At 38.6% G+C, this 25479-nt stretch overlaps 1 protein-coding gene across 2 annotated transcripts; it reads left to right on the top strand.

The window, feature by feature from the left end:
• The first annotated feature begins 199 nt into the window (after positions 1 to 199).
• LOC149848421 (putative ATP synthase 24 kDa subunit, mitochondrial) lies at positions 200 to 25104 on the top strand. 2 transcript variants are annotated; one of them, XM_089995293.1, is made up of 7 exons: positions 200 to 304; positions 19766 to 19868; positions 20529 to 20673; positions 22182 to 22292; positions 22610 to 22756; positions 24468 to 24590; positions 24825 to 25104. In XM_089995293.1, the coding sequence occupies exons 1-7, from the start codon at positions 206 to 208 to the stop codon at positions 24886 to 24888; spliced, it is 792 nt and encodes a 263-aa protein (XP_089851419.1). In that variant the 5' UTR covers positions 200 to 205; the 3' UTR covers positions 24889 to 25104. The 2 variants fall into 2 exon arrangements, with proteins under 2 accessions (XP_089851419.1, XP_089851428.1); XM_089995302.1 differs by lacking the exon at positions 200 to 304 and adding an exon at positions 10075 to 10200.
• Positions 25105 to 25479: the final 375 nt, after the last annotated feature.

The following is a 25479-nucleotide window of genomic DNA, read 5'->3' as shown; positions in this document are numbered from 1 at the left end:
CTTCCGACTATAATCGGATATGGAAAACGGAATCGAATTTTGTAGGATATCGGATAAAATCCGATTCGTTGACATCCCTAAAAACGGTTCAGGTTTCCTACCGTCGGGTCACGTATCGGGTCGGTTCTGAAAAGATCCAACCCGTCGATGGACAGAGTAAAGCGACGGTCTTAAATACGGTTTCATCACTGGAAGGAGGGCGTGGATGAGCAGAGAAAGGATCGGGAGGACGAGGAAGAAGGATATCATCGAAGCTCTTTCAGAAATGGCATACGCATCTCGCCTTCTGAACCGCGCCAGATCGGTACCTCCTTTCCATTCCCCCTTTGTTCTTTTTTTTTTTGCTAATTTTTCTCCAATTTACGTGGATCTATCGTTTTCGGTGTTCGATTGGAAATTCTTGGGTTTTCTTTCATATTAGAAACCGTTTCTCATTTTTGCTTATTTGTCCTATTTTTGGTATGCATTTATGAGAAGAATGAAGGATGGTTTGCCTCTTCATTGGCTTGATGTATGCGAAAAAATGGTTATGGTTGATGCAAACGCAAGAAACACAAAATTAGGGTTTTTGGTTCGTCTCATAGCATCTTCACATTGTGAGCATTCTGGTTAGAGTTAGAGACGCGCCACAAGTGAGGGATTCCTTCGGCTGGAATTGCTCACACTCTTTGTGGTCGCACCCCATTACGATTCCTTTGTTGTCTGTTGTGTGTTGCAGGTACAGGTAGGCTGCTCGCTTACAGTTATGGCCGCCGTTCCACCTCCACCGCCGCGCCACCCCTTTGCAGGTGTTGATCCACTGGCACCCGCCAATCTTGAGATTGAACTTGCTGCAGCTTTGGCCCCCTTGACTGTCCATGGATTTCCCATCGACCGTTGGACTTCTGCTGCAATACTTGCACTTCCCCTACCTGTCAAAACCTTCATCAACAAGATTCGTATCATTTCCTCCATTGCAGATGAGGAGCAGCGTTCTGTATACGTTTCTCTTGGTGTGGTCCATGGCTTCTTCACTGAGGCCAGATCCTGTACCATCCGCGGGTTTATCGTGTTTTGTGATTGGTTGTGCACACCAACTGGGACTAATGCAGTGCGTGAGAGGCAGAGGACGTTGCGTTTTGAGAAGCGAACGTCAGTAGGGTTTACTGTCGCACAGCAGGCGTTGCTTTCATCCTATAACGTCATGCGTCAGGACTGCCAACAGGAAATCAAGGCTGTGCGCCTTGATTTTGACAACCGCATTGCAGATTTAATGCGGCAAGTTAACGCGCTCCGTGAGGAGAAGGAGCGTGCATTGCAGAATGTTACCAGGAAGTATCGTCTGCCGACATCAGTTCCGGAGATGAGTGAATTTGAATTCAATAAGAGGTGTGTGGAGACGTACCTTCGTGATTGTCATGACAGGGGGGTACTGGCTGAGGAGACAAGTGACACTTTGCTGAAGAAGGTGCAAGATATTTATGAAATGCACGTTCAGAATGAGCATGTTATTAACGTCATCAACGCGCCAGAGAACAAGGCGCATATTTTTGATTTTATAGGTAGGAAGTTCAACTATCTTCTTGGGATCGCTGATACAAAGCAGGCGAGTTCTTTTCGCCACCTCTTGGCAACAGCAGGTGGTCCAGAACTTCCTGAAATTCCCACTGAAACAGAGGAAAGAAATTCTGATGAAGGTTCCTCTGGGGCAGCTGACGTTGAGAAAGGAGGTGAAGATATGCCGCCCCCTCCTCAGCCACCTTCTCCACCCAGAGTTGGACGTAAGAAGAGTCGCTGGGCTGAAGTGGCCCGGGCCCCTCTCACAGTTGGCCGAACAACACGCTCTGCAGCTAAAAGTGGGGCAGGCATCATCCAGGGTGCGGGTACTACTACCTGTAGGGCCGGTAAAAGGGGGGTGCACCCCCCACGCCAGGAGTAGCTTTGAGGGGGGGGGGGGGGGGGGGGGGGGTGAGGGGGGGCATGAGGATTTAAGGAAATACAGTGGGGGAGGTAATTACATAGATGCTCTCAAATTGCTGCTGTCCTTCGATTACTTGGCGGACTACTTATATCGGACGACGTTCGAATGAAGATGTGATACATGCATGTAAGGTAAAATGATTAAATTTTTTTTTAAAGGAAAGTAGATCATGTGAGTACACACAGTATATGAACCTTAACAGTAGAAATACATGAAAAGAAATCATATTTCAGCACATTTATAAATGACTACTTAAATTATATATACCTAATCTCTAAAAAAATTGAAGCTCTAAAAAAGTTTAAGGATTATTACGAAAAAAAATTTAAGTTATTAGATCTAATAAAAGAGATAAATATAACTATAAGTTTAGAACTTTTTGCAATGATAATAATATAATTCTTTATACAACTATGCCTTATACACTATAACAGAATAATGTAGCATAACGAAAGAATATAACACTACAAGAAAAATGCTAATTAGCGACGAAAATTTGCAACGATTTTTTTTAATCGCAAATTTGCGACAGATTAGCGAGCGAAAATTATTTGTCGCTAACATTTGAAATATTTGCAAAATTAGCGACGAAAATATCTTTGTCGCTAAATCCGTCGCTAATTAGCGATGGATTAGCGACAATATTTTTTTGTCGCCAAAACACTACAAAAAATGCTAATTAGCGACGGATTAGGGACAAAAAAATTTCCTCGCTAATTTTCGATTTAAACCGTCCCATTTGAGGCACGAAATTTTCCCTCCCCTCGTTCAAGAATTTTTTCTCCCTCTGTTTTCCCCTCCTCCCGTTCGATTTAAACCATCCCCACCTGAGGCACTTCTCAAGACGCCAGAAGTCCCGCCCTTCCTCTGACGACGCACAACGACTTCTCGCACCACAGAGGGTAGTTGGAAGAGGGAGTTGAGCCGGCTGAACCACGACGTGGGCAGGAGCAAGGTGGGCCGCTACTTCAAGCTCGAGGAGCGCAGGTCCAACTTCACCACCAAGATCAGGGCGGGGATGGCCACGTTCCTCACCATGGCCTACATCATCGCCGTTAATGCCAACATTCTTACCGACCATGCTCCATCTCAGATTGTGTGCCGCTCTGCAGCGATCCCTCTGTCCTCGTCTCCTCCTGCTCGGGCACCAACGACACCTCCATCCTCCGCGTCGTCGTCCAGCCCGATGCCTCCTGCAAGTTCTCCCCCGTCAACCCTAACTACGCCGCCTGCCTTGACCGCTCCTCCCGGCGGTGCCCCTCGCCAATCTTCATCGCCCGTCCCGCCTCTCCCTCATCGGATCCCGTCTCCACTACGACCCCTTCTCCTGTCGTGACTGGCTCGCTGCGGAAGAGCATTCCGACATCGGAACGAGCCGGTTCTGTGCAAAAAAAATTGCTCCCTGAACATGCCGACAGCGAGCAAATTTTTTTTTCTTTTTTTTAAAATTTAACGACAACGGATATTATCCATCGCTAATTTAAAATAGCGAAGGACTCGCCATGGATTATATCCGTCGCTAATCTGTCGCAAATTAGCGATGAAATTAGCGGCAGATAAGTTCTGACACTACTTAGCATCGAAAAATTCGCGATGAAAGTTATCCGTCGCTAATCTGACGCTAATTTATCGCTAAACAGTTCAGCGATGGATTAGCGACAGATTTCGGTCGTCGCTAATCCACAAGTTTCTTGTAGTGTAAACTTATTGAATATAACAAGGCCCATATTGAGTTCAGATCTGAAACCTACCCACAATTCAAAAGTTAGAACCAATATTTGATCTATCCTAACATGAACTATATACTCATATTTTGAATTCTATTATTTATGAGTGTAACTTGGTTTGGTCAGGTAGGTCTCATCAGACCCTTACTTAAGTGAAGTCTAAAAACTGCACAAAAACCTACCCAATACGGGTTGGGTCTGGCCTCGTCTTTGGTATGATCTTGTCATATTTAATATATGGAGTTTTAATTAGACCCAATTTTCACATCATATTTAGAATTAGACCTAAACAAACCGGAACTAATATAAAGCAGATTTAGATTTCTGGTATTAGAAATGCTAAATGGGTCGGATTTTCTGTCATTTGAATAAAATCTGATCCATATTATAGATCCATGTACTGTATATCCAAATCCATATTGGATCTTCCCAAGAAATTCTGATTCCACACTTGTGAAATGTGCGGTGATCTTGTTTCTAATCTTCTTTGTCTTGCTTGCTGCATGCACGTTATTGGCGATGAAGCACATACTCTTGCAATATCTTACAACTGACTTCTCTTTTTCAACTATTTTTGCTACATTGCATAATCAAACACTGAAATAGATTAACCTTATGTTAATAATGAACATGATAGTAAGAAATACTTGTTCATGTGCTTACTTTTTGGCATTTTTACTGGCAGTACTTTCTAGCGTTTAGGGTATCCAAACCAGATCTTCAAAGATCAAGACTAGCACTACATTATCTAAAGATTTTCGTTGGTTGGTTTTTAATCTCTGTAGGTTTTCATGCAACTTGGATACTAACTCTCTCTCTCTCTCTCTTTGTATGATTGACAGAACATGTTGCACTCCTTTGTGTTGTCATTCTTGTTGCCCCATTCCTGTTCCAGAAATACAGAACAAGCAGAGTTAACTTCCCCTTCTCCACTATCATGCTTGCTTGGTTTGCATCTAACTGCACCGATGGGTGTCTACAACAACATAGTTTACTACTCAGGAATCTTCAAAGCTCTATCGCCACATTATACCTATTCTTTTCTAGAGACCCCTAAGATTGTGTGGTAACTTCTTGGAGCTGATTTTCTCTATATGACAGGTCTTGCTGGTAACTGTATATACCCCTCTAGACATTACATAGAATTAAAAACTTTGTTAGATGTATTAGCGGTACTCTTCTCAATCTAATATCTTTTTGGTTCAGGTGTTGAAGTTGTGTTTGTAGACTTTGGGAAACTTCAACAAGCGTGCAATTTAGTTCAGGTTTTTAACTGCTTTATCATATTAGACATACGATATTTTTTACCTCATTTTCTCTATTTACTAATGATGAATAGTCTAGAGATACAGATTGCTTTCTCATTCACAGTGCGTTCATATAGCACTGATCTTAACCATTGTCCGGGAAACAACATTTTTGATAAAGAATCTAGACAAGATCAGCACTACCTTCTATAGCTGTATTCTGAACCTCACATTCTGGCTGATGTTCATGGCAGCAACATTGGCAGCCATTGTTGCAAGCCCAGCATTGATTTCTGTAAGCTTCTCTATTATAAGATAATCCATAAAGCACACCTCCAAAGAGTCATGGGGGTCAAGTTTATGTTAGCATAAATGGCCAGGGGAACACCACTTATCGGAAGCGGTCATAAACGATTCGAACGAAGCTTCGGTGGAAGTGGGTTGTTAGCATTCCCCTCAACCAGTTGACACCCTCGATAACCCAGGCTGTTATGTCGAGAGTTGAGTAGGACCCTTGAACGCCAAGGTTTCAGAGAAACCGGTATGACACACACGTTGCTCTCATCAAGCTCCCATGGTGGCCCACTTATAGTAGGGGATTTATGGAAAGTTATGCTCACATTCATGGACAATTATGTGATCTCTTTATATTTACATAACTACTGTCCTACGACCATAACCTCTATAAAACTGAAAAGTCATGGCCACCATGTTGTCCTTTGATGTGCTCATGTTAATACGGGTCATATCTAGGTTGGATCTGATCCGATCCAAAAATGTCACTTGATCCATTGACACGAAAAAATACATTATTGAGGTTCTTTACTGTTATCGTGATTCAATTTTCATGTGGGTTCACATGTTATACTGAATCACAAGAATGGATTATACGGGTTATAAAGATGAACATTTTTATATGAGATGTCATATTTTGATGTACTATAATATTATTTATTTTAAGTGTTTAGCATGTTAAGAGTACTTTTATGAACACGTTGGTTTCTAATCCATTTTATTTGATCATTTTAATATTGTTTTTCTGTTATTCTCTCTTCACAAATGTGAGCCACGTTACACATAATCAATAATGTACAAAATATAGAGAATCAATTTAGTTCCAGAAATGTGATCACATAAAACCATAATGTATTATCGTACATCACAAAAAATCAAATAGACTCATCCCAATTACATGTTGAAAATACAATCCCGGTGCTAACCCTTTAGTAAGAGGATCCACAATCATTTTCTGTGTGTTGATTGTATCAATACACACTAAATAATTATTTGTTATTTGTTATTTGTTTAACAACAAATTACTTTAACTCCATGTGTCTACATGAAGTGAGACACTTGTTGTTATTAGAGAAATACACAACTTCATTATCACAAAAGATCTTTAGTAGTCTTTTAATAGAGTCCACACTACCATGACCCAAAATGAAGTTTTTTTTATCTATATGGCCTGAGATAAAGTCCCATATATATAAAGCAATGATTTCTGCCTCAATGACTTTCAAAAATTTCTTCACTGACGCCTCTAATATTCTTAACCGTTCGTGATTATGAAAGTAATAGGCTAAGCCTAATTGAACGCTCCAACTTCTCATAGTTAGCCTCCAGATCGTCTGTGCTATTTTTTGTACGAGTTGATTAATTGCTTTATATGAGATTCATATCGAAAAGGCAAACATGAAATATTTTAGTATTCACCTTTTTTAAGGTAAGCATAATAGAGTCATTATCGTTCGACTTTGGTGAAAACAATAATACTCAGAACTGCTTTGTCTCCTCAATTCTAAAAAAATGAACACTTAATTGGTAAAACTAGTAGATCATACAACTAAAAGCAATTCGATATTGTACCTTTGAGTACGAACATGATTCATAGGCTGGTATACATACCTACTATTATACTCTTTGTGCGTTTGAAACTCAATAGCCTGCCTTTGTGTATACTCATTGCTTCATAAAGTCACACACAATTGCAATAATTAATTTCAATCTCAACGCGGTTCAAGGAACCTTTAATCAACATAACTCAAATCACTTTGGTTATTGCAAGAGTGAGTTAATCAAGATATTTTACTTTAAGTATATTCATATTGCAAAGTATGTCATAATCTCATGCTTAAATCTGATCGACAAGTAGAAAATGACATGAAATAAACATAATATCATTATTAAGTCACCATCCATGATAAAAATACCATATAAAAGTATGAGAGAAATGATAAATGAATGTTTTTACAAGTAATACCCAGGATTGGGTCTTAAAACAACTTGAATAGGTCCTTAAAGACCCTTAACCGGTGTCAAAAAGCCCTGTATCGGTCATTAAAGGCCCAAAATTTGTCCAGGGATGCCCAAATTGATTCCTGAACCAGCTTTGTTTTGTAATGGGTTAACAAGGTCTAACTCTACACTTGATCCGACCCAGGGCTCTGGTCCACCCAAAACCCAGTAATGAGTCCGGGTCCTGAATCAGGTTGTACTGGGTCAAGGACAAACCTAGTGTACCTGAAAACCCAAATACTAGGTCCGGGGCCTGGACTGAGTCCAGTCGGGTTGAGCACCAACCTGGTCCACCTGAAACCACAAAAAACGAGTCTGGTTCCAGGACTGGGTCCGACCGAGACAAACTTGGTCCACCCGAAACCCCTAAAAAAGGTCTAGGATCGGGTCCAACCAGTTAAGGGTCAGACCTAGTCCACCCGAAACCTCTAAAAAAGGTCTAGGATCGGGTCCAACCAGTTAAGGGTCAGACCTAGTCCACCCGAAACCTCGAAACAAGTCTGAATCCTGGACCATGTCTGGCTGGTTTAGACACAAATTCGGTCCAACTGGAAACTCAGTAATGGGTCTGAGTCCTGGACCAGATCCTATCAGGTCGGGCTCAGACCCAAAACCTTGCATGGGGTCCTCCAAGTCGGCATCAGACCCAGTCCACCTGGAACCCCAAAATGGGTATGGGTGCAAGACTGGGTCCAACCGGTTCAACCTCAAACCTGCTAATGGGTTCGGGCCCAAATTGGGGTTCACTGTAGCTACAATGCTATAGTGACCCCCCCCCCCCCCCCCGAAACACATTTTTTTTAAGTGATGGTTACGCCCCTCCCCCTCCCCTTGTCTTCTGTCGTTGGCAGCCATCACTGGTGAAAACCGCCAGCCGACGATGACTGCAACTTTGGAAGGGGGTGGGTTTACTGCCTTTGCCACCAGCAATCACCACCGACGGTCGACCTCAGTTGCCAACGACGAGGGTCAGCTGAAAGCGATGGTCGATCGATGGCAGTCAGCCACCATCAGCCTCAGTCATCCGTCGGTGGTTGCGGAGGTGAAAACTATAAGACTAAAAATAAACAAAAAGAAAGGAAAAATGAAAGACGTCGACGACGATCCAGTTTTTGGTGACCTTGCTCGCCAGCAGCGCCAGTCTCTGCGAGGTGGGACATCGACCAATGCCTCCCGCCTCACTCTTGGCTTCCCAATTGAGACAAGAGTCCAATGAAGGAGAAGACTCTTTTAGTGAGCCCAGCATGGACGCTGGCATGTGTGCCCGTAACCCAATGTTAACATAAATAGCCCGGGTGAATGCCACTTACCGGAAGCGGCCATGGTCGATTGAAACGAAGCTTCGGTGAAAGTGTGTTGTTGACGTTCTCCAACATGTTGCTCTCATCAAGCTCCCATGGTGGCCTACTTAGTGGGAGATTGGTGAGAGGTTATGATCACATTCATCAACAATGATGTGATCTCTTTGTATTTACATAACTATCCTTCAGACATAGCCTCCATAAAACTAAAAAGCCACAGCCACCGTGTTGTCCCTTGATGTGCCCATGTCAACATGGGTCACATCTAGGTTAGACCCGATCTGATCTAAAAATCCAACAGTTTATTCCTTAGAGAGGGTGTGAAAATTGAAAATGCATATGCTCTCTCTCTCTAGAAACAACCACCTTGGTATTTTCCTTACCTCATAATCAACATATCTGATCTAGTGATCAGGCCGACCATATAAACTACAGAAAATCTTCACACGTGTAGCAATTTTCTCTGTTTTGTATTCTTATAGTGATTGTCTGTATTTTATGTGACATGTGTACTTTGTAAAGTACACATCCTGATCACCTATCCACGTATATATTTTTGCATGGACAGTCTCGAGGTGTGGTTATTGTGTTTCAGGTGTTCAGTGTTTGCCCTTTTAAGAGAGTCAGGAGTAAGTGCCATCACATGGCACACTTTGAGTGTGCCGCTGCAATTGGTGCCCTTCATCTTTATCTGATAGAGTGGGGCCCAAAAACAGATGGAGAGCAGCCAGGTGCAAATTAAGGCACACTCAAAGTGTGCCATGTGACCTGATCATGGCTCCTTTTAAGGAAGGGGGGTTACATTGCCCTCCCCCAAGCCTCAGATTTTGTTGATAATATTTTGTTGTTTTTATGAACAATACATTTTGGAAAGGGTTTATAAATAATATTTTGGCTTCTGTTAGTACTTTGATTTGCTTGATATTGATTTACCTTTGTTCGGTGTCCTGATGATCCCTACCCTATTGAGGCAGGTCTGGTAGGTTCTTGGAGAAATCATACTAACAAGGCAGTGGCTTGTACCAAACGAAATTTACCAACGCCAAAAAGGCAAAAAAAAAAAAAAAAACTACAATACAATAATTAGTGAGGTTTAATCTTTTTAAGGATTTTGCTATAAATATTAGTTAAAAGTTTAAAAAGAAAATTTGTAGAGATAAATCGATCAGTGATGTAAACTGTTCAGATTCGGATCCCATGTAGCTAATACTAGATCCTACTAATCGGATGTTGGCTAAACAGATTCAAATTGAATGGATGAAAGCTTACCCGATTCACTTTTTTTACATGTAAACAGATTCAAATATTCAGCAAAATTGAATAGTTGTCAGACTCGGTAACAAAAAATCAAAACCATATCTGCTTCCGACTATAATCGGATATGAAAAACGGAATCGAATTTGGATATCGGATAAAATCTGATTCGTTGACATCTGTAACGGTTCATGTTTCCTACCGTCGGGTCAAGTATCGGGTCGGTTCTGAAAAGATCCGACCCGTCGATGGTCAGAGTAAAGCGACAGTCTGTAAATACGGTTTCATCACTGAAAGGGGGGCGTGGATGAGCAGAGAAAAACAGAGAAGGGATCGGGAGGACGTGGAAGAAGGATATCATCGAAGCTCTTTTAGAAATGGCATACGCATCTCGCCTTATGAACCGCGCCAGATTGGTACCTCTTTTCCATTCCCCATTTTTTTGTTATTTTTTCTCCAATTTACGTGGATCTATCGTTTTCGGTGTTCGATTGGAAATTCTTGGGTTTTCTTTCATATTAGAAATCGTTTCTCATTTTTGCTTCTTGGTCCTATTTTTGGTAAGCATTTTTGAGAAGAATGAAGGATGGTTTGCCTCTTCATTGGCTTGATGTATGCGAAAAACTGGTTATGGTTGATGCAAACGCAAGAAACACAAAATTAGGGTTTTTGGTTCGTCTCATAGCATCTTCACATTGTGAGCCGTCCAAGAAACTTAACCTCCGATCGCCGAAAACTCTAGTCAAATGCACAGGTTTCATCCATTGCAAATTGGAACTTATCCAGAAAAGTGGAACAAGTTGGGAAGGTGCGCCCCAAACGGGTTTGGCGTAGTGGGATGGGGCTTAGGCCGCTAGGCAGGCTGGCATTCTAGGTTCAAATGTCATGGGCGTCACCCCTGCGCAAGCCGAAGCATGGCGACTCCTTGGAGGCAAGGGTAACTCATGGAGTTTTACGCTGCCAGGACAGTGACCGTAAGTACGGAAGGCAGAGCCAGCGTGGTTAGGTCTTTGTTTTTGGGTCCGTGTAAATATTAAAAAAAGTTGTGAAGCTGCATTTTTTGTCCGCAATGCAAATTCTCTGTTTCTGGACAATTGGATGTTTAAGAAAGTGCGAGAAACACAAATTAGACCTTTTGGTGCGGCGTCTTGGCATTGCGAGTCCTCAAATAATTAACCCTCTAGTCGCCAGAAACGATGGTCGATACACACTTTCCATCCATTGCATGTCGCAACTCGTCCAAAAAAGTGGGACAAGTTGGAAACTTGCAATTTTGGTCCACTATGCAATTTTCTAACTGGGAAGTGTGTTCATTCAGATACTCTCTCTCTAAAGGAAGAGTGAAGTCCTTAGGTTCTGTGCACATCCATCAGTAGCAACTCCCTTGCAGCACGACGGAAGATCAGGTGCAATCACATTGCACACTTTAGTGTGCCACTGCACCTGATCTGCCCTCCATCTTCTGTTGGGCAGCTGACAGGATGTACCTCAGAAGATGGAGGGCTGTCAGTGATTGCACCCGATCTCTCCTTGCAGCACACAAGTATATCTTTTGATAACTATATGAAATCAAAGGGCAATAACCCCTAGAGGAAGGCATATGGTTACTAGTTTTAGTTGTTAGAGTGTTTCCGGTGCTTAAAGAAAGCAAAGAATAAAGATGTTTTTACATAGTGCTTGAAATTAAAAAATGTTGATGACCAAGTTGAAATGGGGAAAACTAGAAGATTGTTGGATGCACAGGTTTAAGATTAAACATGATAAAGATAGAACTTGGATCATATGGATTTTGTGAATTACCTTCATAGGCATTGGTCAAAGGGCAAAGCAGTACGTGGTCAACCAATTTCTTTTACTCATGTTATAAATGTTTACGACATCCATAAGAAAACCATAGGCTTGTGGATTGTGTACATCAAAAACTCTAAATCTAACAGTTTCAGATATCAGGTAGTAGCTCTTCACCTTTATCAATAAAGGCTGGCAAATCATCTTTGAAGCAGCTAAGATGAGAGCGTTTTGCGTGTTGCTATGCATTTACCTTTTGTTTAGGAAGCAATTATATTAGCTTGGCTAGGTGAAGGAGATACGATGCCAAGGGAATTTTGTTGTCGATGAATATTTTGAAGATGGATTCCAAATAAGGGGAGAAGTTGAACCCTGAATTGGCATTCGTGGATCTTCACTTCTTGGTGGCCTACTTGGGAGGAAAGCAGTTATCAAGTTTTGAACTCATTTTTGGTGAGCTACTTGCAAGGAAAGCGGTAATCATGTTTTGAACTCATTTTTGCTCAAGTGTTAATGTGTTTGTGTGAGTGCATGAGCGTTTGCCCTCATCAATTTGCTCATCATCTTCTGTTGGGTTTCTCCTTGTTTGCTTAGGTTGATACTTCAGGTTCCTCTTTTAATTTTGATAAATTTTTCTTTAAGACAAAAAAAATTCACAGAATTCGGGAGGGATGTAGAATGCTCTCTCTCCCTGTGTGTGTGTGTGTGTGTGTGTGTGTGTGTGTGTGTGTGTGTGTGTTTCACTCTCATGTCAACTTGCTTGAATTTCATAACTTGAAGATGTGTGTGTGTGCGTTTCCCACTCATGTCAACTTGCTTGAATTTCATAACTTGAAGATGTGTGTGAGTGTATGTGTGCACACGCATGTGCATGTCAAACTGTCAACTTGCTTGAATTTCAGATGTGTTTGCTTTATCAAGTAATTCATCTAAGGTTTGGGTCCCACTAGGAACGACCCCTGGCTTGACTATCATTAGAAAAGAAAAAAATTGCGATTTCTATCATACCTCTGCATGAAGATCCAAACTTTACTAAGAGGAGAAGAGGACTTGAAAAGTGGTGGGGAAGCAAGAAGAAAAAGTGTGGATTTTTCAAAAAATCTTTGTGAAGCAAGAAGTGAGAAGAATCTAAAAGAATCAAAACTATCCTATCCATAGTTAACAAACCCGGCAAGTCGACTCGGGAATCGTCCGAGTCGACTCGGATCGGACCCCAACTGGGTCACCGATTCACGACTGCCGATCCACATGCCTTTTATGTGTTTTTTTCATGCATTTTGTGATTTTAATGCATAATTCCCATAAAAGAATACTTGTTATAAAGAATTATATGTTTCTAAATCATAAATATTAACAATTATGTATTGTTGAATACTTATATAGCTTAGTCATTGATGTCATGTGCTAAATTTAGTGCGTATACAATATGAATTTCGATTTTTTCCATATCTTAACACTAGAAAATGCAGTCCTAACTCGTCCGAGTTATCGAGTCGACCCACTAACTCGCGAATCAAGGGTTGGGTGATCCGACTTTGAGTCACGAGTTTGCCAACTATGATCCTATCATATAAAATTTCTTTAGTGGAGAGGGGTCTACTCCATAAGACCTTAGTCATATAAAACCCTGAATGGGTAAGATTACAAAGAAGGGTAATACATAAGAACATATTACAAACATTTCCATAATAACATACATCACAAATAACACCAAACAAAACAAATAATTAACTAAATCACTAACAAGATGCCAGAAATAAAAATAATCAAACTACCCTTGCTGACCCTAGGTATTTATGGAAATACCTTGATGCTGCTTCTTAACGTGCCCTTCAAGTTGTACATCATTCTTGAAGATGTATAACTCGTCCTTCAAATTCTTATGGCTCACATTAGAAATCTCCTAGTAAAGATGTCAGCCACTTGATATCCAGAGGTAATAGTGTTTGTTTTTATCTCTTCTGATTTAATTTTTCTCTCACAAAATCGTAGTCAATCAATATTAAAATGCTTCGATTTGTCATGAAATTAACACTTCTATTATCACAAAATATGGTGGATCTGCAAATTCTCATGCCAAGTGTGGTTATTAAACTTCTAACCTAAATCATCTCAGAAATTATAAAATGAATTATTTAAAGGTACTTTGAGATTTATAAAATAGAAAATATTTTCTTCTGTTTTAAAAGGAATGATAGTATATGGGTCAATTTTTATCTTTAAACTGAATTATCTATGGAAATTGTAGTTCATTTTGCATGGGTTCAGAAGTCTTTACTTTTTGTAGCATGTTTCCCATTTAACAAGCTTACATAGGTGCTGTTCTTCTCTTCGATGTCCTTGGAAGCATGCATGCAGTGACTTGGAAAGTGGATTCTGAAAGCACCTAGGTTCTTGTTTCAGAGGTGGATTTTGGGAAACAAGGTTATGAGGATTTGTTGGTGCTTTCTATATGCCCATGGTTTTTCCAATTCCAACATGCATTGCCTTTGTCAGAAAACTTGCAAATCTTCATTTTCCATAAGCTGAGACCTATAGCAAATTGAAGGTTTTTCTTTTTTTCTTTGGTTTTGGTTTTGGTTTTATGGTGCTTGGAAGTGTTTCTTTAAAAATTCATATTTGTTTTTCTATTTCTGCAAGCTTATTCAGTTATTGAAGTTTTCTGTTGTTGGTTTTGAAATGAAATGGGGATCTTCGAAACACGAGCTTTGATTAACAAGAGCAAGTGTCAAGAATGACACTAAAGCATAACCCTTAAAAAGGGTATAACTGGAAACAAAATAAAAATAAAAATGTATTCTTTATTGATATGAAAAACCAATTGCTTAAGAAGCATTGGAGTGAAATACAAGAGGGGCTGCACCCCTTTATATACACAGCTGAAAGAGGACTCAATAGAGCTGTTGGGCACAGTCCAACAGCTCTATTTAGAGCTGTTGGAATGTGTCAGTCCAACAGCTCTATTGCTAGTCAAGTCTGGACAGGACTTGACTAGCAACAGTCATTCTAGTTCAAACTGAACTAGATGACATAAAGACAAAAAATAAAAATAAAGGAAAAAAAATACAGAAAAGAAAGAAATTAAAAATGTATTTATATATATATATATAATAATATAATATTATTATATATACATATATGTACAGTTTTACATTTTAACACTCCCCCTCAAACTTACGGTACAATGAGCGAAAGTTTGTCTAAGAGAAAGTGAAATCGGGGAGCAGCGAGAGGCTTTGTAAAGAGGTCTGCTAACTGATATTCTGAAGTGACATATGGCAGATCAATTATCCCGTGTAGATATTCCTCTCTGACGTAGTGACAATCCATTTCGATGTGTTTGGTGCGTTCGTGGAATGTTCTGTTACTGGCAATGTAGATCGCACTTTTGTTGTCACAACACATTTGTGAAGCCTTTGTTGCTTCAACTCCCATGTCAGCAAGCAGTCGTCGGAGCCAAACTACTTCCATGGTCGTGGTTGCCATGGCTCTGTATTCAGCTTCGGTGGATGAGAGAGATACCTTCTGCTGCTTTTTACACCTCCACGAGATTAATGATTCCCCTAAAAAGACACAAAAGCCAGTGGTTGAGTGTCTGTTATTGGGATCACCTCCCCAATCAGCATTAGTATATGCAATTAAATCAAGAGAAGAGGAGGAAGATAAGAAAAGTCCTCGTGAAAGAGAGGACTTGATGTATCTGATAATACGCATGACTGCTCCCATATGAACAGAAGTAGGAGCATGTTGAAATTGACTTGCTGTATGAACAGCATGTGCTATATCTGGTCTGGTAATGGATAGATAGGAAAGTGCCCCGACAAGCTGTCTGTAAGGAGTAGGGTCTGCAAGAAGTTCTCCATCATCAATCTTCATTTTAACATTAACAACTTCTGGAGTGTCAACTTTCTTATCATCAGTAATACCAGACCTGAAAACAATATCAAAAGCAAATTTAGTCTGAGATAATAAATATCCTCTAGGAGAATAAGCAACTTCAATGCCTAAAAAATATCTCAACAAGCCCAAATCAGTCATTTCAAAATGAGATTTAAGAAGTGTTTTGATTGTTTCAACTCCCTGTTTATCGCTTCCGGTGATGATCATATCATCCACATAGAGAAGAAGCACAATGATCCCTGCATCAGAATTCTTAATAAACAAAGCAGTGTCAGTTAAACAGAATTGAAAACCAATATCAATCATAACACGACTAAACCTATCATACCAAGCTTTTGGTGCTTGTTTAAGTCCATAAAGAGCTTTTTCTAAGCGAAGGACTTTACCCTTAGGAATACTTAGACCAGGAGGGGGTTCCATATATACTTCTTCAACTAGCTTTCCATTTAAAAAAGCATTTTTGACATCCATTTGAAAAATAGACCATTTTTTGATAGAAGCTAAGGCAATTAAGGTTCGGACAGTAGTCATACGAGCCACCGGAGCAAAGGTTTCTTCATAATCAATCCCATATTCTTGAGCATAACCTTTGGCTACTAAACGGGCTTTATATCTTTCAAGAGTACCATCACTCTTGGTTTTAATTTTATAAACCCATCGACATCCTATAGTTTTCTTCCCTGGAGGAAGATCTTGAATATTCCATGTAGAAGCCTTTTCAAGTGCATCTAATTCAACTTTCATGGCTTCTATCCATTTGATATCATTTTTTGCTTGAAAATATGTGGATGGTTCTTCATATGAGTGAATTAATGCAATAACTGCCCTATATGTGGGTGAGAAAGACTCGTATGATACAAACTTTTCTGGAGGCCTCGAGATTCGGGATGATTGTCTAGTTGGAATGTTAGAATATTTCTCAAGTGCACATGGAGTATTAGACTCTTGTCGCCTGGAATATTGAATACTAGTATCTCTATGAACTTCTTCATTTTCAACATTAAGATCAATAATTCTTGGATCATCATCAAAGTTACAATCAAGGTCATATTCATCAGATGTTGATGTTAGATCTAGCAAAAAGGAGTACTCAGTGACGTCTTTTAATTTTCTAAAATCAAAGAAGCTCTCCTTTTCAAGAAAGAAAACATTTCTAGACACATATAGTTTATTATTTTTGAAGTCAAAACATCTATAACCTTTCTGGTTTTCAGCATATCCTAAAAAAGCACAGGGAATCGCACGAGGGGAAAGTTTATCATTTTTGTCAGTAAATATGAAACATTTGCACCCAAATATTCTTAATCTAGAGTAGTCTGGAGAAATGTTCATAAGTTTTTCAATGGGAGTGATATTTTGTAACGAAGAAGATGGCATCCTATTAATGAGATAGGTGGCAGTTAAGGCAGCTTCTGCCCAAAAGTCTTTAGGGACTTGATTTGCTATTAATAAAGTTCTAGTGGTTTCTATAATATGGCGATGTTTTCGTTCTGCCAGTCCATTTTGTTGAGGTGTATAAGGACAAGATCTTTGATGTGTGATGCCATGCAATTTAAGATAATTTTGAAAATCTGTGGATAAAAACTCTCCCCCTGAATCTGTGCGAAAAATAGTAATATCATTTTGAAATTTGTTTTTAACCATATTATGAAAAGTTTGAAAGTATGAAAATACTTCAGACTTATGTTTGAGAAAGTACATCCACGTATGTCGGGAGAAATCATCGACAAAAATAACATAGTAAACAAATCCTCCTTTAGAAATTACTGGTGCAGGACCCCAAACATCCGAGTGTATTAATTCAAGTGGTCTTGAAGAGAAAAAGGTTCTGTTCTGAAATGGCAATCTTTTCATTTTGCCGAGAATACAATCTTTACAATCAAATGATTCAGAGTTACAAAATTTCCCTAGATTTGGAAAATGTTGGATTTTGGCTATATGTGGGTGACCAAGTCTCTTATGCCACAGTTCCAACTCTATTTTTTGAATATTATAACAAAAAGCTTTCTTCGGCATTTCCAAAAAATCCATGTAATAGAGTCCTCCTTCTCTATGGCCTTCCCCAATCAGCTTGCCTGACTGGCGATCCTGTACCCAACAACCATGAGAAGAAAAAGAAATATTACACCCATAATCAGAAATTTGAGATACAGATAAAAGATTTAAATTTAATTTGGGAACATGTCTAATTTCTGGAATAAAAATTTTTTTTGTTTTATAATTTTTTTCAAAATCTCCTATTCCTTCTATTTCAAGAGAAGTCCCATCAGCAGTAAAGACCTTTGACACACTTGTTTTATTTTTAACACATTTGGATAGACTTTGATTATTTGGGGTCATATGAAAAGATGCACAAGAGTCAAGAAGCCAAGAAATTTTACCTAAATCAGAAAAAGATGAGGCTGCTGCGCCGGTTGAAGCTTCAGATGAGGAAGAGGCACCTTTGATGAGAGGCTGAAGGATCTCCATTAGTTGGGCCAGGGAAACTGGTGCATCCTGATCTTTAGGCTCCGATCCAGCAATTACAACTCTTTTTTCTCTCAGCTCCTTAAGTTTGGGACATTGTGGCCTGTAGTGTCCCGGTTCATGACAGTGATGACAAATAACTTTCTTCTTATCATAGTCACCATTTTGTCGGTTAAAGTGAGGAGGCCTATATGATCGAACATGATTCCCTGGTCTAGACACGGCTAAAACGGAATCATCTTCAATTTTTAAAGAACCTTTCCGGAGACGATTTTCTTCCATTGTTAACTCTTCAATAGTTTCAACAATAGAAGGAATTTTTCCCCGGTGAAGTAGGGCCGATTTAGTGGTTTCAAATTCCGGCCTTAATCCAGTGATAAACTGGTAAAAATGTTCAACATCGAGTTGTTTCTGACGAAGCTCGATGTCTTCGGCACAATGCCACTTTGGTTCTAAAAGGGAAAGTTCTTCCCAAAGTTCGGACAACCCATTGTAATATTCACGAATAGTTTTGTCTCCTTGTGTCATCATTCGAACTTTTTCTTGGAGGTTGCACACGTGTGCAATATCTTTAAGGGAATACATATTCTTAAGGTATTCCCATGCCTTATCGGCATGATCAAATTTGGCAAGACTTGAGCATTTTTTAATGTCAACGCTATTGATAAGCCATGACATTATCTTCGCATGAGATATTCTCCATTCTTTCCATTTCTTCTCGTATGAGGCAATAGCCTTGATTTTCTCTTCTTCCGATAGAGGGACGTCTTTATCTCCCTCCTTTTTAGTAAGAGATAGCTTAGGTTCCGAATCGGAACCATCCACAATCCCCCATAAGCCTTTTCCCCATATATGGTGCTTCATGATTGAAGCCCATGTTACATAGTTCGTATCGCTTAGTTTCATAGGCATGATGGTGACTTTATCATTGTCATCCATCGATTACAAGGAGAGAAAGAATAGGAATAGAAGAGAAACAAGAAGGAAAATGAGAAAGAAAGAAAAAAAAAAAAACAATACAACAAGATGTGAAATCTTCTCCAATGAAGTGATAAAACACTTATCTTCAAGTGGCGAACACTTTTGCAAACGGGCACGGAAACCGAGGCAGCTTTTCCTCAAGATTTAGTACTTCCGCGGCTCTGATACCATGAAATGAAATGGGGATCTTCGAAACACGAGCTTTGATTAACAAGAGCAAGTGTCAAGAATGACACTAAAGCATAACCCTTAAAAAGGGTATAACTGGAAACAAAATAAAAATAAAAATGTATTCTTTATTGATATGAAAAACCAATTGCTTAAGAAGCATTGGAGTGAAATACAAGAGGGGCTGCACCCCTTTATATACACAGCTGAAAGAGGACTCAATAGAGCTGTTGGGCACAGTCCAACAGCTCTATTAAGAGCTGTTGGACTGTGTCAGTCCAACAGCTCTATTGCTAGTCAAGTTTGGACAGGACTTGACTAGCAACAGTCATTCTAGTTCAAACTGAACTAGATGACATAAAGACAAAAAATAAAAATAAAGGAAAAAAAATACAGAAAAGAAAGAAATTAAAAATGTATTTATATATATATATATATAATAATAATATAATATTATTATATATACATATATGTACAGTTTTACATTTTAACAGGTTTTCACTAATTAATCAAATTTTTCTGCAAAATTTATGCTTCTGTTCGTATCTTCCTGCCTTTTACCTTCTAGGTCAAACTATTTCACCCTAATGTTATTCTGATATTGCTAAGTAGATGGGTGGGTGTCCTGGTAGTTCCCTTGATTATTTTTTTTGCTTATTGTGCTTGATTTGCTTTTAGGGTCCACGGTTGTGTGATGCACAGAACATATGGCAGCGTGAAAATCTCATATCAGTCTGTCACTTTTCCAAGGAAGCTGATCGGCCTGTTTTGAAAGGCGATGGTGAGCTGCTTTCTGAACCTGGAAATTTCTCTGCTTGCCTCTCTTTCTCAACATTGTTTACCTAGTCATTTTGGTCACTTTGTGCATGGAGTAACTTTCTGGGTGACATTGTGACATTCTTGAAATTTTAGTATGCAGGAATTCATTTTGATGCTCAATCCAAGAATCATTTCATAGAATCCTGTGATTTGCTTCATGTGAAATTTTTGATGCATGATCATTTTGAACTTTTATTATATAAACACCAATCTGTTTACAAAATTGAGCAGTAAGCAAAATGCACTAATGTTCTTCATTGGCAACTTGACTCATAGTTAAATATATTGTGGCTGCTAACAACCTTCAAAAGCTTGTTAGTTGACCTGATATTAGACAAATAAAGTTTCCATTGTGTCATGATTTTACTAACTTAAACAATGGAATTACTGTCCTGCTTTTAGCATTTAGAACAAAGCAAATCCTACCCATTTATAAACCCAAATATATTATTATTCAAGTTTGCCGCTTGATGCTTATTGTTTTAGGTGCTTGGTTATTCTCAGCATGGGTCAAGTTTAACATGTATGTAATTATTCAGTTAGCATGTTGAGTCTGCTGTGAGTAAATTCTAGTTATATCATGCTTATTAATGTATCTAATATGCTGTGCATATTATGGAAGAGATGTTGAAGAACATCTTTTTTGAGGTTAAGAAGAAGTTTGAGACGGCCTTGGGAGTTCTCCGCAAAGAAAAAGTAACCATTGATCCAGATGATCCTGCTGCAGTAGAGCAGTATGTGAAGGTTATGAAGACTGTAAAAGAAAAGTAAGTATCATCTCTCATCTCTTGCTGATTTCAGGCAAGAGGTCATTCTATGTACAAACTAGAACACAGGTAGGGACACAACACGGATACACTTGGTACAAAATGAGAGTTTTATAAAACTAGGATGACATTATATATATATATATATATATATATATATATATATATCATCGATAGTTCAAAAATATTGTGATATTCTCAAAATATCGGATATAAAATAAATATCATGATATTTTAATTAAAAACTTACTGTAAATACTTGACATATATATTTTCTTATTTTTTGTTTTTTAGTTTTAAAAACTTTTCTAATTGTCTCTTTATGCTTTCATAAAAAATTACTGCTAAAACCTATTATTTCTTATCCTTTTGAATTTTTTTCACATTTTAAAGTTTCTAAAATCATCTGAGATTTTCTCAAGGATTTTTTGAGAATTGAGAAAACCACATTTTGAAAACAACTCAAGAAAAACCTCGCAGAGAAATTGCCTAGAATGATATTTGTGGCTGTGTATGTGTGTGTGTGAGGTTACGCAAGCACAGGGATTGTTTTGTCCCAAAGGGGACTTTAGAGTCCCACGCCTGTGTCCTGGGACCCAATTGGGCCCTAAGGACCTCTATGTCTTACAGGCATTTCAGTTAGCATGTCTGTCCTGCATTGACACATGACACCAGATACAGCACCGGACACACCATGACACTTCATGGACACAATCAACACTATCTCCTTAATTTACTTTATATATTTCTTTTTATGATCTTGACTGCTACGATACACCCTGTATCATACAATATGGTACGATACATGCTTGTATGATATGACACTTGATACAGATACGATACCCACTCGCCTCACTATACGAGTGTGTCATATCTTTTTTCTAAAAAGTAACCACACGGACAACATTGGTTCAAATTAAAAGTTCAAGTAAATTGGTTTTAATTGATATACAAGTTGGTTTCTTAAGCAGTTTTGTGTAGCAAAAGCAGTAAAAAATAGGTTTATGAGAGTCAACATATTGGATTTGGGTTGGGTTATAACTGACCTGGGTGGAGTATCTCCAGATATTATCATAAGATTGTGAGGCAGATAGGAGATAGGTTGGATATAGCAGACTAAACCTGACTAATCAGATCTGGTTTAGGCTATTTGAGTTCTGGTTTAGTCTGAAACTAGTTCTAACTCACAGAAATGGATCTGACCAGACCTGTCTGGAACCAAGCTAGGTGCCCAAAACATTATTGTCTAGTCTACCTGGTTTGGTTCTCAGTCCTAGTTTTCATTGTTAGCATAATCTTTCTGGACAAAAGAAAGTTATACTGTGGCCTGATATGGGACTTACCTGGGAGTATAAGCATAGTTGTGCAGGCCCGTTTGATGCTGAAAATCTCTGAACATTTTTTTGGTGTCTAATAAACCTGTTAGCTGGTATTGGTTACATACTAGGATTTCGATTATCTTTCCTTTCTTTGATATAATTTTGTTTTCAATATCTTTTCCCACTCAGGGCAAACCTATTTTCTGAATCACAAAGAATAAATTACACGATTCAGACACGGACACAAGGTATACCAGATGCCAGGACATATCTGTTGACATTGAAGGAGATACGAATGAAGTATGTATCCTTTTACTTTTCCAGAATTTCTGCTCAATTGCCTCATGGAAAATGACTGCATTTGCACATCTTTCTGTTTTGTAATAATCTTTTATTGTAAAATATCATCTTTAATTTTGCAAGCATTTAAGGAAACACTTTGTTTTGGATATTTAGAAGTCTTGTAGTGTAGGCACCCCATAAGGACCGTGTTTAGCCATTTTTTTGAAATCCCTAGTTTCTTCCATTTTTTCTTTCTGGAAAAAATAAAAGAAATCATATTTTAGAGCTAATGTTTTACTGACATGAGAATCTAATGGCGGGATGTTCTTGTTCAGGAGAGGCCTCACTGATGATCTTGGTGCAGAGGCTATGATGATGGAAGCATTAGAAAAAGTGGAGAAAGAAATCAAGAAGCCACTTTTGAGGTCTGACAAGAATGGAATGGCACTCCTATTGGCAGAGTTTGATAAGATAAACAAGAAGTAAGTCTGCACAGTTGAATGGATTGTAGAGTTTCCTTTTTTGTTCTTTTAATACACAGAAATCATCAGTGCAGTTCCATCAGTTAGAATTTTGTTAACTATCTTAGGTCGTAATGAATAACAAACAACAGATGGGTCCCCAGAATAAATTAATGACACCGAAACTAAGATGGAAGTATTGACAAGGGAGAAATTAAGGAAAAAAGAAAATTTGCGTCATATTCAGTCTACAAATGAATGTCTAAGTTCCTAAATTGAATTTGTTGAACAAAAGCATTGGTTGTCACAATGGAAAATTTTCAAGCTTTGATTTAAGTGAAATTTCATTATATATGGCCATCTAGGGTACTCGATAAGAATGAAAATAAACAAAAACTTTGCTTGTGCCTCTTGGTTCCTCTAGGTGGAATCCTTAGATCTTCTAAAAACAGTGCTCCAAAAGTTGGTTCATCTTAATATCCAGACAACGAAATTTGTGCATTGTTCAGTTCAGACTTATGATGGTAATTTATGAGGATGAAAACAAACAAAAATGTTGCTTGTGCCCTTTGGTTCCTCTAGGTAGAATCTATAGATCATTTAAAACAGTGGAAGTTGAGTTTATCTTAATATCCAGACTATAAATATGTGCATTGTTCAGTACAAGCTTCCTTGGCCAGTAAGTAAATGTTTTTAAGCTGAGTCTGTTGACTGGTTGCTCCTTGCTACCAATTGGATTGCCCAATGTCCGAAGGGTTGAAAAATGGTGGGCCATCAGGTGGCTGAAGTCTGCCTGGTGCCTGGTGGCATTAAATCAGCGATAATTTCAAAATATTGCAATATTATTGCTGTAAAATCAAAACATGATTTTAATGACAAAATCTCACGATATTTTGAAAATATCAGATATCTAAATTTATTATGACAATGTCGGGAAAATCTTGGGAATCTATATTCATTTTTTGTTGTTTTTTTGCTCAACATATATTCTTTCCTGTTTATATTTATATTCATGTCTTATTGCTTCTTTGCTTTACATATATTTCTTATTTTTTCCAACTTTTTCCCATTCTTTTATTCTCCAAGATTCTCTCGAGATTTTTCCAATATTTAATGAAAAACCTATACTATCCCAAGATTTTTTCTAGCTGGAATTTTGCCAGGACTGATATTTTTTACTATGCTTCAAAGACCACCCTCCTCTGCTCTGTTTCTCAAAAAGGAAAAAGAAAATACCACCCATGCTCTGGCAAATGTTGTGCGCTATAGTATTCAAAGAAACCTGTGACAAATTAAAATAATAAATGAAAGAGAAAAAATTGCCTTTATCAATTCTTCAATAAGATGAAAAAACACTTTGATTGTTTTTAATATTTGTTTTATTCTAATTTAATTTGTCTTGTTTATTGTCCTCAGAAATGTATTTGAAATGGCCTTTTTCAAGGGTATTATTGTGAAACAAATGGACACTACTTTTTAAGGAAATACTTTGAGGTTGATTATTTTCAAAGGAGGTGTCTGCCTTTGCTGCTCAGGCCTCTTTACTAAAGGCATATGCATTTAAGGCCTGGGAAACCACCTTTTAGAACAAGCCTTCCATTTGTATCGTCCATTCTTGATTCTTGTCTTTATGGTTTAAATATGCAATAAAGGTGTGTATACTGTTCACTTGATACTTTGCTTGCCATGTAGTGTTGTGAGTTGTGACTTTGTATGCATGCCTGTGAATCAGACTAGGCATCCGAAAGGAAGATCTGCCTAAATATGAAGAACGGTTGGAACTTAAAATAGCTAAAGCACAGTTGGAGGAGCTGAAGAAGGAAGCTCTTGAAGCAATGGAAACTCAGAAGAAAAGGTAGACATGACTTCTGAGCTGACTTTTAGGCATGGCTATGGAAATTTCCTACTTTTTTCTAACTTAGAATATCTCTAGCATCACTGCTTTTGTGTGTCAGCCACAGCATGATGATGGCATACTCCCTCTTAGTCGAGTTTTGTTGTCACTGTATTTGCAGAATACTATCCGCCGATCTTATCAATTGGTTTCTTTTATGTTCTCATGACCTTGGATTATCCTGTGTTTCTGTAGGGAGGAATTCAAGGATGAGGAGATGGTTGATGTCAAATCACTGGATATTCGAAACTTCATCTGAAACCTTATCCTGCTTGGGTAACATGTGACCATTTGACTCTCATTTGTCCTATTTTATCATTATCAGAGTTCGAATTGTTGCCTGTTAAGAGTTGCAAGTTGCTGCTGCTTATTTTTCAATAAGTTCATTCAGGAGGATGAACTTGTACTTTTTGGGAACGAAAATAATAATCTGTATCAGATGTTTTCTTGCTTTTACGTGCACACATTCATGGCATTCTGGTGGCTTGCAGTTTTAAACCAATTCACCGGTGATGGTAATCTGCTCTTGGTGTCATGACACTGCAAAAACCATTATTCTACCCTAAAAGGTTGAAAGAACCGGACACTGAAAAGGAGCTGGTGTTTGAGCTCTGGATTTGGTTCATAGACGCTCTGGATTTGGTTCATAGACGCCCTTGATTAGAACCCTATTTTTTGGCCTTTCATGGATAGATTTGAAGTACAAAGCTGATGTTCGCATGTCTCTTTTGAAGTAGTAGTGTCTTGTATCAATCGATGATGATGCCATGTGAATCGCTAGAAACATGTGAAGGATATAGCTAACCCAATAATAAAGTTTCTTAAGGGTATTGGAACAAGTTACCATGAC

The sequence above is a fragment of the Nuphar pumila genome, chromosome 1 (assembly GCF_984573655.1).
Source record: "Nuphar pumila chromosome 1, dmNupPumi1.hap1.1, whole genome shotgun sequence".
In the NCBI taxonomy this organism is placed as follows: domain Eukaryota; kingdom Viridiplantae; phylum Streptophyta; class Magnoliopsida; order Nymphaeales; family Nymphaeaceae; genus Nuphar; species Nuphar pumila.
The sequence above is the reverse complement of the archived record's forward strand: the minus strand, read 5'-3'. Positions and strand labels throughout refer to the sequence as shown.